Genomic DNA, 15,899 nt, shown 5'->3' on the forward strand with positions numbered 1-15,899 from the left:
GCGGGGTTACAAAGAGGGATGGCCAATTAAATCGCTTTGCTCCTTAGTAAAGGCGTGGTCGAAAGAGTACTGTTACTTATTGAAACACGAGTTCTTCTTTCTGATCAACGAAATAACGACTTAAATATGGAGACGGTCGGATCGTATTTGACTAATTATACCTTTCAAGGTGAGTAGTTTCATGAACTTTAACCTTTGATTGAACAATTAACGTACAGTACAATACGACTATAAATTTCTGTAAACTATAATAGGATAACTAAATAGTTTTTACGTGGATTTATACTTAGATCTGGAAAAAATTATAGTTGTGAAGATCTATATTTAGATTTTCCAGATACTTAAATTTTTTGCGGAAGATGTGAAAATAAGTTTGAATGATCTAAAGATAGGCTATATCTAGAATGTACAAAAATATAAGTCTGGAATGTCTAAATATAGGTCTGAAGTATCTAAAAATAGGTTCAGAAGATCTAAATGTGGTATGAGAAATCTAAAAACAGCTCTATGAGATCTAATAGTAGATCTGGAAGGTATAAAGTAAGTCCGAAAGATCTAAGAATAGAGTTTAAAGATGCAACTAGAAAGTGCAAGGAAGAGCTGGAATATCTAAATTCAGCTTCAGGAGATCTAAAGGTAGATTTTGAAGATCTAAATGCTGAAAAAAAAAATGTATATAGATTCTAAAGATAACTTTTTCAGATCTAAAGTATATCAGAATGATATAAAGTTGGGTCTAGAAAATCTAAATGAAGTTCTGGAAGATTAAATTGCAGATGTAGAAGATCTAAATATAAGTTTTCTAAAATATAATTAGATGTAAAAAAGAATAATCTCTAAAATAGATCTACATTTAGAACTTTAATTTGAAAAATAAACATTTTTTCCTGAAATTTACAGAAAAAAATCCAGAATGAAATTTTCTAGATCTGTAAACTTATTATTTTTCGGATTTATATTTAGAGTCGAAGATCTAAAGACGTGTCTAGAACAGATATATAAATTACTTTAAACATTGTTTAGGTCAGGGTCGACTTAACCAGTTGGGAGGAGTTTTTATAAACGGTCGACCCCTCCCTAGTCACATCAGATTGAAAATTGTGCAAATGGCATCTGCAGGTATACGTCCTTGCGTCATTAGTCGCCAGTTGAGGGTGTCACACGGGTGCGTTTCCAAAATTCTCAACAGATACCAGGTAAGTATCGATTGCACCTTCAACATTTTTCGTTCATCTCTCGATCACGTGATAGTTTTCTATATTCAGGAAACAGGTAGCATCAGACCGGGTATGATAGGAGGTAGCAAACCCAAGGTAACCACTCCAGCTATAGAAAGGACCATCGGACAGTACATTCGTGAAAATCCTAATCATTATACCTGGGAAATTAGGCAACGTTTGATATCTGTGAGTGGATAATTCGATTATTTGACCTTAATTTATTTATTAAATTATTAATTATTTAATTTTTAGGATGGAATCTGCGATAAAAATAATGTTCCGAGTGTCAGTTCCATAAGTAGATTATTAAGAAACAATAGAGTAAAGGATAAGAAAGCGGATCATAGCATCCACGGTATCTTGAATGGTGAGAATCGACTTTTGCGTTAATTAAGCTGTTAAAAATGAATAAAAATAAGTGCATAAAATGTTACTGTATTCAAATTTAACAGATTTCATTTTACAGATATTATTATTATTATTATTATTTTAATTCATTAGTAACACGCAATAATTAATCTTACATAAAATAATCAAGCACGAGTAATAATTTATTTTTTGAGGAACAAATCAACTAGGAAATTATCGTCATCTTGTCTGTTATACTGTCATATATGATAATGAATTTTTAATTCTATAAACTGCTCTTTATCTTTCCATAAGTATGGCTTAATTATTAATCATTTAACATCTTCGAATCCGTCTTTTATCACCTATAATATTAACAGAAACGATTCTAACACTCTCAAGACAGTAATATCAGTAACTTATTGTTAAAATCAGCACCTTCCTAGCAATATCAGTATCTTTGAAAATAATATTTACTAGCCTAGTGCATTTATTAGTACAGTAGAGCGTCGATAAGTGGAACCAATTGGGGACTGGGGTCCTTCCAGTTAATGATTTGTTCCAGTTTCCGACTTTGTACGAAAAAATACATTAACCTGTCCGATGTTCAAATTTTTCTCCGTTGCGTATCGCTTCCTGTTGAATTTTTCTCCGTCGCGTGTCGCTTCGTGTTGAATTTTCGTCGATTTTAAGCCTAACGAAAATTTTTATAATAATCATCGAGGCTATCGTATCGTTAAAAATTATTTCTGCATTTTGTACAAACAAAATAAATATATTAAAGAATATAAAAAAACATGAAAATTATACTTTAGAAGTAAATTTAGTATCAAAAACATTCGATTCAGCACGACACAGTCCGACTGAAAATCGTTCCACTTTCCGGGCATTCCACTTACCGACGTTCCACTTATCGACGCTCTACTGTATTACATTTACTAGAAAATCTACTTGTACTAATACTAGTTTACATTCACTAGTAACATAATTAACACGTTAGTTTATTTTTGTAAATATATTTTATATATCTTAAAATAAGATAAATTTTATCTAGTTTTAGTAAGAAAATGTATAAGTTTTTAAATATTAATGCTTGTAAATTTATTATCCTTTTAATGAAAATAAAAAGATGTTTCTTGTGTATTATTTTACATACGAATTCAATGTAAAAAACATAATTTGTTCCATTTTTTAAAGAAAATATAATTAGATCGTATATTTTCTATAGTAAAATATTTAAAATAAAAATATCCAGCAAGGAGTTGCTTAACTTTTCCAGCAACATTTGGTAGCGCCAATACAATATTTTATTAAAAAGAACTTTTTATATTTTTAATTATAATAAAATAACCCATCCCTACCCACAAAATCTTAATTTTGTGAGTAGGAATGGGTTTCATAAAAAAATTGTCAATGCTAATAACGAGTAAAATCGTCATTAAGTCCTATCCTACTAGAGGTACACACTACTCCCTTTATCTCCCCAACCCCTCGATCTTCAACTGCCGAAATTTGATAGCATCAATCCCCTAATAAACAAACCTCCCTGCAAAATTTCAGAAAATTTCGACAAAAAGCACGGGAGTTATTAAGCTTCAAACAAGGCAAACAAAATCGTGCCCACCACGCTCACACTAACATTCATACATACAGAAAACCCCCCGAATTTTTTTTTTTTTTTTTTTTTTTTTTTTTTGTATTTCTCGACGTTTCAAGGTCCCCCGAGTTCAAAAATGTAAAGATCTCTGGGGTCATTTTTTTGACCGATTGCCATACTTTCTCCCTGTCATATAACAGCCGGAAAAGTAAAAATTACGTAAATTCCCCTTGTCTCCTTTTTAAGAAACGAAATGTCTCATTACTTGTTTAAGTTTGAAACTCCATTTCAAATGAATTTTTAAATAAAATATTTTAAAATATTTGGCAGAGGGCCATCAATTCCATAAATTTTAATTTTATTACATTTCCAATGCGTATAATGTTTGAAAGTAGATTCCCATTCTTTGTATATTCGACTAGTCAAAACAATGAGGGAACCAGAGATGTGTAGAAAACCACTTACGACGAACGATTCTGAATGTCATAATTATATTATGGTAAAATAAAATATACAGTAATATCTGAAAAAAATGTTCACATGAACCGAATTGTTGACATATTTTTATTTATCGCACTTGTTGCAAAATGTTGATCAACAATAAGCACCAGGGCGAATGACTTTTATAGGGTATTGTGCTGACTTTAGTACGGTGTACGAACTCCGAAACGATTACACATCTGTGTGGCAAGAAATCGATGAAGTGCTAGGGAATTGTTTGCCACTCCTCAACGAGAGCAGCCACATGCTCCCCTAATTGTTTTGACCAGTGTAGTATAATATAGTTGTAGTAGGCCTATATAGCATTACGGTCAGAGCCGGATTTAAACGTCCTTTATAAATTCTTCAACCTTCTACTAGATAGTAATAAGTTTAAACATAAGATGTTTTAAGCTTTAATCTCGTAGAGGAGAGCTCTAAGTTATAGTTTATATATATGTTTATAGCTATACAATATGGAGTATAGATACTTGTTTATAGGCTACATAGTATGCCTGTATATAATACTTTCTTAACACATTAATATTCTTGATATTTTTAGAGTACATATATCACATTCTTTTAAGTAACTGCTCTAAAATTAACTTAAAGTATAAAATTAATGAAAATAATTAATTATTAGCCTACTGTTAATAATTTATCAACGTGGGGCTAAGTTAAGATATGCTTTTGATAGTAAGAATATACTGATACTTTCACTAAAATTACTGTCAAAGTAGTCTATTAAAATTACTAGTAGCCTAGTAATTAACTAGTAAAGTCTAACAAACTACTTCTTTTACTAAAATATTTACCGTGGCGATGGAATTAAGGAACCAGAATGGCTACTCCATAAGGAACATTGGTGTCCTGACCTTGTGTTTATAGACCTTGCACTAACTAAAGAGATTACAATCAGCCTTATCCTGAAAATGTTAATCCAATTAAATAATATGATTTATATATGTTACTGTTAATAGTTAAGTATTAACTATTTGACAGTAAACTAAAGATAATAGTCAAATGCTTAATTATTGCTAGAAACTACTAACTGGTGGTAGGATTAGTAGTTTAGTAATCAACTCTTATTGTACTGTACTTAATTATTTGACTGTTAGTAATCTAGTTTACTATTTAAAAAAGTATATATAAATAAGTTAAATGAACGAAAATTATTTCAAAGGAAGATTTTGGACTTTCAATATCAAAAATATGTTTTTTTTTTGTTTTTTTTTTTAAATGAAGGGTGTGTTCGTTCATGCATTTTGACGTAATTTTCAGAGTCGCGTGTCTTAAAGCGAAATAATGACGTAAAAGAAAACAATTCGAACTGAAGTAATACACTGGAAAAGAAGCAGATTTAATTGTCTTTGCGTGTTTTTTTATAAATGAATAAATTCAAATGTTTTAATATATTTTTTTAGATAAATACAGTGATTCTGATTGTGAATCGGAACCGGGAATAGAACTGAAAAGGAAACAACGCCGAAGTAGAACAATTTTTACTTCAGAACAACTCGAATCACTAGAATCTGTCTTTTGCAAAAGTCAATATCCGGATATTTACTTAAGAGAAGAGATTGCACGTAACACGAAACTATCGGAAGCCAGAATACAGGTGATTTTCACAGAAATTGACATAAAATACAGAATTTTAATGATCCTGTCGAGAGAATTCCTTGTTAATTTTGAGTCATACATATTGATTTTCTTTAGGTATGGTTCAGTAACAGAAGAGCAAGATGGAGGAAACAAGTTGAAAAACTTTCAGAATCTTCAAGAGTCCATATGTACCCGTCGTATGTGGATTCTTCTTTACAGCAAAGTAACTAATTTCATTCGGATTTTCATATATATTCGTGAAATTTTAGTAATCCTTAATGAATCATATTTCAGGTAATTGTATCTGGTCCGGTTCGATGGCCAATCCTCCGGCATCTAATGGTTTCACGCAATTGAATTTCTCTACATTTCAGATGGAACCGTACACCAAAGACTTAAACACTCAGGTTAGTTCGGTTACAGAATATTTTAACATTGTCAGATTTGTTGCTAGTGTGTAAATTGTTTAGATAAATGTGGATGGAACCACTCCGCACACCGGGTGTTTACCACCTACCGAATATCCTTACCCTATACCACCCATTGTGTCCAACGAATCTTTGACATTGCATGATGTGTCCAACTGGAATCACACCCATTACTCGTCAACTAGAGAAAATTACAGGTAATCTATCCCTGTTTTTGTTAACTTCACTGCATTTTGTAGCTGTAAAATAAAATTTTACGTTTTTGTTACTACTCTGTATTATTTTACTGTCCTATTTTCAGTTACATTATTACCAATGGCAATGGCACTGTGTCAGAGGTCAAAGGATCTCATTCTTGGACAGGACAAACGTTCACAGGTGAACATTTTAAATATTTAATTAAATAATGTAATTTTTAAAGTTTACAAAATCTTACTTTACCCGTTGTATCCACTCAAATAGATAAAAATTTGGAGATGTCGTGTATGGCACTCGACCATCTTCGTCAGAAATCCAGGCAACACGTTGCTGCACTTGGCATTTTATTAACCCGACGCAAAGTTTTATTATTCCCTCGTTTTAATCTACGCAGATTATTTGTATGAGATCATCTCAGGATTTAGTCCACCGTTTAATGCCTTCTCCGCGACTTAAAAGCTCAAATTAATAGCTTCTCTTAGGATTTATTTAAGAAAAGTGAAAAAAAATATTAAGGAATGATAAAAATCTAATTTAATTTATCATTTTCCAATGACAAAAAGACAAAAATATATACAAAAACGTTAACAAGTGTCGGGAATCTTTATAACGAGAAGGCGTTAAATCGAATTTCAAGTGACATTTTTTGGGTGGAAAATGGAATCACTGGCGCCATCTGTTGTTTAATTTTGCAAAATTCGTGAATGTTTTCATGGTCTTCTCACGATGTTCCCAAAGCAGAAATTTTCTAATAGCATCAGAAATATACGATTTTTATGAATAATTTAAATAAAAATTCAAATTTATCTGGCAAAGTTTAAGAAGATTTAGCTTAATTTTCATGAAAATTTTAATTGAAATTTGAACATTATTTTAATAAATATGACAGTACTTTTATTTTGATAAATGAAGAATAAAATTAAGAAGCAAAACTGAATTTTTTTTATTTTTTTAAATTTTTTTAATCAATCTTTCACGTACACACTTCTTTTTTTTGTACAGTTGTATTTTTATTGCCAATAATCAACAAGGGTTTTTCATAAAAATAACGTCGACAACATCAGATAAAATCGGCTACACTTGTCGAATCCCGGGTATATACTTCTTAAAAACGATCGATAAAAATGTTTTACAAGAGTCCCTCCACTCTTTCCTAATTCCAACAAAACTAATTCTAAAAAAAGAAATATCCTTCTTCGTAATACTTTGGATGATATTATCACAGCGTGTCCGTCTCTTTCCTTCTACTTTACTTGGAATTCATTGAAGATTTTGGCACTGATTTTGTATCTGAAGAGCTAAAGAAAAAAGAATATCGTCAGTTTATTTAAAAAACAAACAAAAAAAAAAAAAAGTCAGGCAATATGATCAGCACTGCTTATAAAACTGCTCGACACGGCCCCCGAATTTTGTGTATTTAACACAAAATTCGGGGCCGTGTCGAGCAGTTTTTGGTGCCCGAGGCCAAACCTCTAACCTGGCGCTCCTGTTAATTAGAAAAAATTCTCTACACGTTCATTTTGGCGCTACCCGGGGCACGTGCCCACCTTTGTCCCCTAGTTACATCGATCCTAAAATGTGATCGGTAAAATTTTACTGATCATATTTCGGGATACTTTTACACGCTCAGCAAAATTATTAGCAACATGATCAGAAATGGGATCTACGATATAATCAGCAAAATATTCAGCAATCGATCAGTAATATTACTGATCGATTTCGATTTTCTGATCAATTACTGAGCAATTGATCAGTGATATTACTGATCAATTTTCAAGTAGGCTAATCACTCATTGATCACATCGCAGGCTCGTACGATCAGCAATCAGTGATGTGATTAGCAAAATGGCTGATACTGTGATCATTTTGCTGATTCTATTGCAGGATCGTTTCAGTGATCAGCGATATGATTATCAATATGTAATAATACTAAAATATTGTTCGACTTACACCAAGTAAAGCCAAAATTTCTCCATTCTTCAACTCTAATGGTATTCTCCTATCTGCAATAGACGTTACGGGTCGCCAAGGTGTCTGTTATATTTTAAAATATTTAATTTAGCTGAATTAAATTTTAAAAAAGATATATAAATATATTATAAAATATAAAGTTAAATATTTCATAATTTGTTGATGATGGATATGACAATGGTAAATCATTTAATCACAGAAAAATCTCTCTCTGTAGTCTAATTATTTTTGTTTTAATTTCATAACAGTAAGAGATTAAAATTTTATATTAAAAAAAAATCTTATAAAATATAAATAATAAAATTCTAAGTGAGAATTGTGTTTCCCAATCTGTGGATCGCGATCTCTTTTAGCAATCTTGATAATGATACAGTCGTAAACAGTGTTTTTAAAATGGTTTTTTTCTAAAGGAAGATAAAGAATATTAAAATTAAAGTGTAAATTTTTTAATTTTGCATATTATATTTTTGCAAAAACTGAATTATAGTGGTAAATATTTAGGGTGAGAAATTGTTTCCGTCTTAAGATCAGCCACCCCGTAAATACTAAGGATCATGACATAGGTTTTTAGATTAGGAAAGGAAAATTAAGTTAGGAAATAGTAAATTAGAAAATGCAAATTTGCATTTATGTTTTAAAAAAATATTTTATACTGTTGACCTCATATATAACGAACTAATAAAAAGAAGTCGATGCCGATTATGCGTTTTATTCGAAGTTGCAGCCAAATTACAAACGATCTTTATATCAGATACGACGAGCGACAGAGTCCATATTGTTGTATATACAAGAAAACAAACACCACACCTTTCAACAAGGACGTGCCGTACTTTTGAGGTTGTTAAGTGTGATATCACTGGTCTTTTCACGTACAGTACGTGATGTCTAACCCATACAAAAATGAAAAATGGCAGTTGCGGGAATAATCAAGGACGTAAACACTAACAACGTCTAGTAAACATACCATACACTAAGGATCGATTACAGAAACAAAGTTTAGATCTAAAAAGCCTGATTAGACCCGCTTCTATCCTAGTTTAATCGATGGCCTTTGACAAGAACAACAATACTTAACCGTGGATAGTTGTTTGCACAAAGACAAGGATTAGGAAGCATAGAAGTTGAATCTAAGCCGTAATTAAGCTCGTAACGTTATTAATTTTATATTCTGAATTTCTGTACTTTCGCAGATGCCACGGATTTGTTCCAATGTTACCGAAATTTATTATATCGAGGTCCGTAAAATCGAGGGTCAACAGTACAAAATTAAAAAAAGGGTCCTTACAAATTTTTTGGCATCTCCTTTCACTACTAATCTCTCTTTATCCAAATTATCTTCCGCATGCCTAATCATATCCGATATATATGATGATTGTCCATTAGGAGGAGTAAGAGGCTATTAAATTCAAAAAATTCTTTTTAGATTCTAAAAAAAAGAAGTAGAATTTTTATTTAATTTACAAACCCGTGTAAAGTATTTTATTTACCTTTGGTATTAGCTTTCTGCTTTCGCTTTCGTCCGAACACCTGTTCGAATATATGAAAATTTGATAAGAATATAAATCGATTTTTTGATAATCGTACATATAAAAAATAGATCCTTAATGATGAATCGATTCGATATAAATCGATATAAACGAGAATAGTTCCCTTTAAATTAATGTTAACCATACTAAAAATGAAAGGTGTCGACTGGTGTATATGCGTATATATATATATATATAGGCTATATAGAGAAAGAGAAAATGGAGGTATATTATATTAATTATTTAATGGAACTCACCTGATTCTGTTAGAATGAATGGGTCGTGGACTGAATTTTCTTTCTTCGTTTTTCAATATTTGTATGAATTTTAATATTTTCTTTTGATTCGCTTTCCTTTCCGACACGACATCTTTGCACTGTGACCAATTTAGGTGTAGAAGAGATTTGTTGTACTTTAAATCCGATATGCCCAAGCATACGATTAGACTTGTTAATAGATTCAAGTACTGCATCATAAATTAAATTATGTGAGAAATATAAAGAAAAGAAAGTAATTACATGGTTGTGTTTCCCAACCGATAGTTCGTAATCCCCAAGTATTTTAAGAATAATACAAAGGTGTCGTCCAATGGAAAAAGGTTGGGAAACGTTAACTATATCATCAGTTTTAATGACAATGTGAAGTGTTTTTTTCGGTTCTCAACCGGTGGTTCGGAATTTCACCAAGTGTTTTGATTAATATTAATTATCTACAGAGAAGATCGAGTTATAAAAATAGTTGGGAAAGCTTCCTAAGATAAATTTATCCATTCGGTTAGATTCCTAACTGGTGGTTCGCGATCTCCGCTGTATTTCTTATTAGTGTAATAACACATAAAAAGGACAGCCAAATAAAAAAGATTGGGAAACACTCTATAGTGAGTTTATTGCTGATATAAGGCGAACGAAATTACTAATGATGATAATGATCTCAATCGGTGGTTCGCGATCACTACTAAGTAAGTATTTTTGATTAATGTAAAGGTATATAGAATGGGAATATCGAATGAAAAAGGTTGGGAAACACTACGTTATTCCAATGACTTACCGATTCTTCACTTAATTTTAGGATCTTGTTATAATCTTTTCTTTTACATAGACAAAGGTTGTCACTCTCTGATAAGGAATCGATTGATCCTGCTGAACCAGGATGACTCCTCGTAGATTGTGCTTGGTCACTAGCTTCACCAGTACCTAATAATAACCCATTAGAAGTGATCAATCACTCCAATAATCGATTAATGAGAAAATTGAGTGCAGCATCAGCTATGAAAATTCCGACTTGTTCTAAAATCACTATTAGAAAATTTTAATAAAAGTAAAGTTTTTGGATAGTAAAAAGGGTCAAATCCATATACTAAAAGAAGTGAAGATATAACAGTTTATAAATGTCTAAAATTAATTGATTTAAATTAAATTTTGCATTAAAATTTGTAAACTTCTTGATTCATCTGTTGAATGTCAATGAGCTTAATGAATGGATGATGCACTTTTTATGTATTTCAGATCGATTTGTATGAAACAAAACTTAAAATTATCTTTATTGTTTGAATAATTAAACAGTTTTAAGCATTAAAAAAAAATACTTTTAACGTTTTAAATAATAACTCACTGTCTGATTCTCGAAATTTCGTTTCCAACTGAATAACTCTTTCTTGCATTCTTCTCAGATCATCTTTCTGCTTTTCTAAGTGAAGTAGATGTTGCTCTTCTAAACATCTTTCTCCCACAGAAAATATTTCTCTGTACTAAAAAAATATTAAAAAAATAAGTAAATTTAATTCTTGACTCATGTTTTTCGGTAATTACAGTGCTGAAATGTGCATTAATTTCTGTATAAAAACTACATTAATATTCCCTATCTCTACAAGCTTATTTTCAAAACTAGTTGAGACCTAATAAAAAATTTATTTAATCATCTTTAAAAATCTGCAGTAGGAAGTGTTTATGATTTAATGAAGATCTTATTTATGATAAAGTAAAAATATTATTCATGCATTATTCATTCTCAACAGGTAGTTCGCGATTCACGATGAGTCTTTCGGATCAATGTACGAGATGTCAGTATAAAAGAAAAAGGTTAAACAAACTGAAATGATAATTAAACTAAACAATTTTTGGTTAATGTTACCTTAGGTGCCAAGATGGCGGCTCGTCTCTGATTCCAGCAAGGAAACAGTGGAACGCACGTTCTAACCTAACCTAACCGATTCTAATAAATTACCATAATTATTAGAATAGGTTAGGTTAGATAAGAACGTGAGTTCCACTGTTTCCTTGCTGGAATCAGAGACGAGCCGCCATCTTGGCACCTAAGTTAACATTAACCCAATTTTTTAAACAGTGACTGATTCTCAGTCGATGGCTCGCGATCACCTTTATTGAGTTTGTTTCAAATTGTGATTATAAAGTTAAAAAAAAAGGATTGGGAAATAAGTTTAATAATAATATAAAAAAAATAATTAGCTACATAATCCTTTATTCTCAATCGGTTCTCGCAACCCCATTATTGAATTTTACTGTCTGGAACAGAGACTACGAAGTGAAAAATGTTGGATTGAGTTCAATGATAATATAAATAGTCCGCATATTTATCTATTCTCATCTTGTAGTTCGCGAACTCCATTGAATATTTCTAAATTTATTCGTGTGTAGAATGAAAAATTTAAAGATTGTTTTTAACACTTACATTTGGCTTTATATTAATTTCTTTAACTTCTGACATCATTAGATTTTGCACTTTATTTTGAAGTTCATCGATAAACTCTACTTTGGCACTTATGTCATTTTGGTACTTCCTCAATTCTTCCTTCAATAACCTAATCAAACGAAAAAAGTTATTAATTCAAATTAATTAAAAAAATCTTTTTTACAACAGAAATATACCTAATTTCTGTCTTTGTTTATCTATGATATTCCCTTTCGATCTAGAATCTATTGTCTGCCTATCCAACTCTTGTTGAAGGTGTTTCAGGTCTTGTTCTTTCTATAAAATACATGTTTTGCATCAATTTTATAAGTGAAATATAGAAGTTATTTATGCCTTAATTTTGCTATACCTGAGCCAAATTACTTCTATAAACATATTCCCTCTTCATGTGTTTAGTTCCCATAGCCTTAAGAGTTACCAATTGAGCCACAGAACCTTCTATGATGGATTTAACTTCTCTTACGACAGTCCTATTCTCTAGCAGTTGCTGTTGATAATGTTCGCTAGATTTTCTAATTTAAAACAATACTTAAACAAAAATATTCAAAATTTTTGTTCTCAAATCTAGAATTTTAACAATTATCACCTCAATCTTTCGACTGTTGCTTTCAATTCTTTAGAATTTGAAGCATCTTCTTGATCCGAAGTTTGAGTTTCCGATTCCAATAAATCTGATTTTTCAAAAAAACACAATGAAAATATGATATTTGAAAGTATATTTTCTAAAATTAATTTATAAGAATTTACCTCTTTCACCTCTCAGCTGTGCAATCTCTTGTTCTTTTTGTTGTACCATTTGTTGCGCTTGATCGAGATCAGCTTTCAACCTTTGCAAAACTGAATTCTGTTGTTGAACGTTCTCCTTCCAAGCTGCGATTTCGTCTTGATAACTTTGTTCTCTTCCACTCCATTCTTTGTACATCCCTTCTACTTCTAGCGATGAATTCTTTTCGGCCGATGCTAATTGCTCTCGAAGTTCTGACTCCCGTTTCTTCATGGCTTCCAATTGTTCCGCTAGTTCACAAGCCACCTGCATATGATGTTGTCTAACTTCTTTCATCTCCAACATCTCCTATTGAAATTTTTTTCGTCATTTATTAACCATAAAAACTGTACACTTATTAATCGTACAGAATTATAAACGGTTAATAAATATTTAAGAGTGCTGAAGGTTGATCTTCAGCACGCTTAAATGGTAAAATTTTCATTCAAACTTCTTTTAGCAATTAGTTTAACCGAATTTTAATGAAAAATTCTTACCGTTTCGAGCTCCTCAATCCTCTTTGCAAATCTCTCTTGGCTTAACTCTGCTTCTTTATCAGATGTTGGAGATGAGTTCCCGTTTTTTGAACCTTCTGCTTCAATTGGAGGTGAGTAGAAGAGGTTTTCCTTTGTTTCCACTTGTTCTTTAGTTATAATTGGTTCTATGACAGGAGTAGCATCTGCATCTACGTCAGCTACGTCTTCCAAGTCATGATTATCCAAAATTGAAGGAGGTAGAGCAGAAATTGAGAGCTGTTCATCAGTGCTTTCTGATACTTCACTACTTGCTGAATTAATGACAATCTTCACATCGTTACTAAAAAGAAATTTTGGATCGTCTGCTGTTAGGTTTTCATTTTGAGAATTTGGATCAGTTTCAACTGCACAATCTACGTCACTTTTTAAAATTTTTGGAGTATTGCCAGCTTCAGAATTATTATCAAAATTTTCGCTTTCTTGTTCCGCAGCTATTTTCTCGGATATGCTTTCATCAACAGATTGATCATTTTCTACAATTTCGCTTTTAGACTCATCAGGATTTATTTCTTCATCGTTTGAATCTACAACTACAGACTTATCTTCTACGTTCTGAGCAGAAATCGAATTCTCAGCAGTTTCTTCTTCTAAATTTGCTGTTGCAACTTCACTTTTCATTTCAGATAATGCATCTCCTTCTGTATCATTTTTATCTTGGTCTTCTGATTCTTCTTCCTTTACTTCGTGACTCATTTCGTCAGGTTTTGATTTATCTACATCTTGGTCCACAGTTTCTTCGATTTTATTTGTTTTTTCATCATCATCTTCAACAGCAGTGGTAACTTCAGCATCTAAAGCTTCAATAGCAGCGTCTTTATTTTCTAAGCTTCCGTTTTCTTGACATTTTTCTTCGCTATCTTCATTAGTTGGTTCTTGTTTAGGTTCCTCTTCTGTTGACTTCACTTCATCTTTGTGGATTTCTACACTTTTCTCATCGGAACGCTCTTCAACATCTTCTTTTGTTTTTTCTTCTTCTGAATCCAACTGTTCCTTTTCCAAATTCTCTGTAGTTTCTTCTTCTTCTTTCTTCGAATCTTCCGATACTTCTTTAGCTTCATCATCTTGAATAGCTTCTACTTGTTTCTCAACGGAAACATCTGACCCATTTTTCGATATCTCTTTATCAAAATCTCCAGTGCTGTCTTGCAAAGATTGTTCTTCCTGTTCTTCGTTTCTTTCATTAATTTCGTTTTGTTCAGCATCCTCATGTTTTGAATCTTCCATGTTATTCGCTTCTATTTCTTTCTCACAATGTTCCGATACTTCTGTTAAAGAATCTTGATGAGAATTGCAATTTTTTTCATCATTTATAATACAGTCAGTTTCAGGGACATTTTCTGTAGGTTCGTTTTGTAAGTCATTTGCGGAATTTTGTTTGGAGTCTTCGTCTTTGTCCGCGGTTTCTTTTTCTGAATCTCCTTCGCCAACTTCCTCATCTTGTTTCGTTTCTGTGGATTGTTCTTCTTGTGTATTAATGCCTTCTACTTCGTTTGATTCTTTCTTTTCAATAATTTCTTCAACATTATCAGTTTTACCGTCTCCTTCCTGAATGTCATCGGTTTCCGTTACATTATCTCCATGTTCCTCCGATTTATCTGTACTTTCCTGAACATCAAATTGGGATTCACTTTGTATATTTTCTTCATTTTCCTGTTTTGATTCACTCTCCACTGACTCATTTTGTTTCTCCTCATACTTAGCATCATCTTGATTGGCATTTTCAGTTAACGTTTCTTTAGTATGTTCATCATCATCATCTTTACTTTCATTTTCACTTAACATTTTCTGATTGTCTTCATTCTCAGCTGAGGTTTCCTGATCATCTACCTTTTCGGTCTTTATATTTTCTGCATCTATATTTTCACTTGGTACTGTTTCATCACTTACGTCTTCAGTTTGTGATTCCTGCACAACAGCATTACAAGGTGTTTCTAGATCATTTGCATTCTCAGCTTGTACCTTCTCTTCAATGACACTTTCGGATATACCCTGTTCCGTGTCTTCACCTGGAGCATCTTTACTACTTTCATCCTCAACTGGTGTTTCTTGCTTATTTGCATTCTCAGACGGTATATCCTCATCATTTGCATTCTCAGATGATGCCTGTTCCTCATGAGCACCTTCATTCTCAGATGGTTCTTCCTGACTATTTGTATTTTCAGATGGTTCCTCCTGGGCATCTGCATTCTCAGATGGTTCTTCCTGACCATTTGTATTCTCAGATGGTACCTCCTGATCATTTGTATTCTCAGGTGGCTCCTCCTGACCATCTGCATTCTCAGATGGTACCTCCTGATCATTTGTATTCTCAGGTGGCTCCTCCTGACCATCTGCATTCTCAGATGGTACCTCCTGATCATTTGTATTCTCAGGTGGCTCCTCCTGACCATCTGCATTCTCAGGTGGTACCTCCTGATCATTTGTATTCTCAGATGGCTCCTCCTGACCATCTGCATTCTCAGATGGTACCTCCTGATCATTTGTATTCTCAGGTGGCTCCTCCTGACCATCTGCATTCTCA

At 32.2% G+C, this 15,899-nt stretch overlaps 2 protein-coding genes across 2 annotated transcripts; one reads left to right on the top strand and one right to left on the bottom strand.

Moving 5' to 3' along the window:
- The first annotated feature begins 7 nt into the window (after nucleotides 1–7).
- On the top strand, nucleotides 8–11,467 carry LOC136985401 (protein gooseberry-neuro-like). The gene is made up of 10 exons (XM_067282671.1): nucleotides 8–169; nucleotides 1,024–1,196; nucleotides 1,266–1,406; nucleotides 1,473–1,587; nucleotides 5,070–5,263; nucleotides 5,362–5,470; nucleotides 5,542–5,654; nucleotides 5,718–5,872; nucleotides 5,977–6,053; nucleotides 11,385–11,467. Exons 1-10 carry the CDS (start codon nucleotides 127–129, stop codon nucleotides 11,465–11,467), a joined length of 1,203 nt encoding a protein of 400 aa, XP_067138772.1. The 5' UTR covers nucleotides 8–126.
- A 567-nt stretch (nucleotides 11,468–12,034) lies between these two features.
- LOC136985391 (glutamic acid-rich protein-like) lies at nucleotides 12,035–15,898 on the bottom strand (the record flags this gene model as incomplete). The annotated part of the gene is made up of 6 exons (XM_067282660.1): nucleotides 12,035–12,188; nucleotides 12,243–12,355; nucleotides 12,429–12,591; nucleotides 12,666–12,750; nucleotides 12,827–13,151; nucleotides 13,340–15,898. Coding segments are annotated over 6 exons (3,399 nt in total), but the record flags the coding sequence as incomplete, so codon positions are not given.
- Nucleotide 15,899: the final 1 nt, after the last annotated feature.

Source organism: Centruroides vittatus, unplaced genomic scaffold (assembly GCF_030686945.1).
Source record: "Centruroides vittatus isolate TY-2023 unplaced genomic scaffold, ASM3068694v2 contig_964, whole genome shotgun sequence".
Lineage (NCBI taxonomy): Eukaryota > Metazoa > Arthropoda > Arachnida > Scorpiones > Buthidae > Centruroides > Centruroides vittatus.

Coding starts and splice junctions, on each gene's coding strand:
- LOC136985401 (XM_067282671.1), top strand. CDS start 127: ATGGAGACGGTCGGATCGTATTTGACTAATTATACCTTTCAAG. Junction 1,588..5,069: donor CATCCACGGTATCTTGAATG/GTGAGAATCGAC, acceptor ATATTTTTTTAG/ATAAATACAGTGATTCTGAT. Junction 5,471..5,541: donor GGATTCTTCTTTACAGCAAA/GTAACTAATTTC, acceptor ATCATATTTCAG/GTAATTGTATCTGGTCCGGT.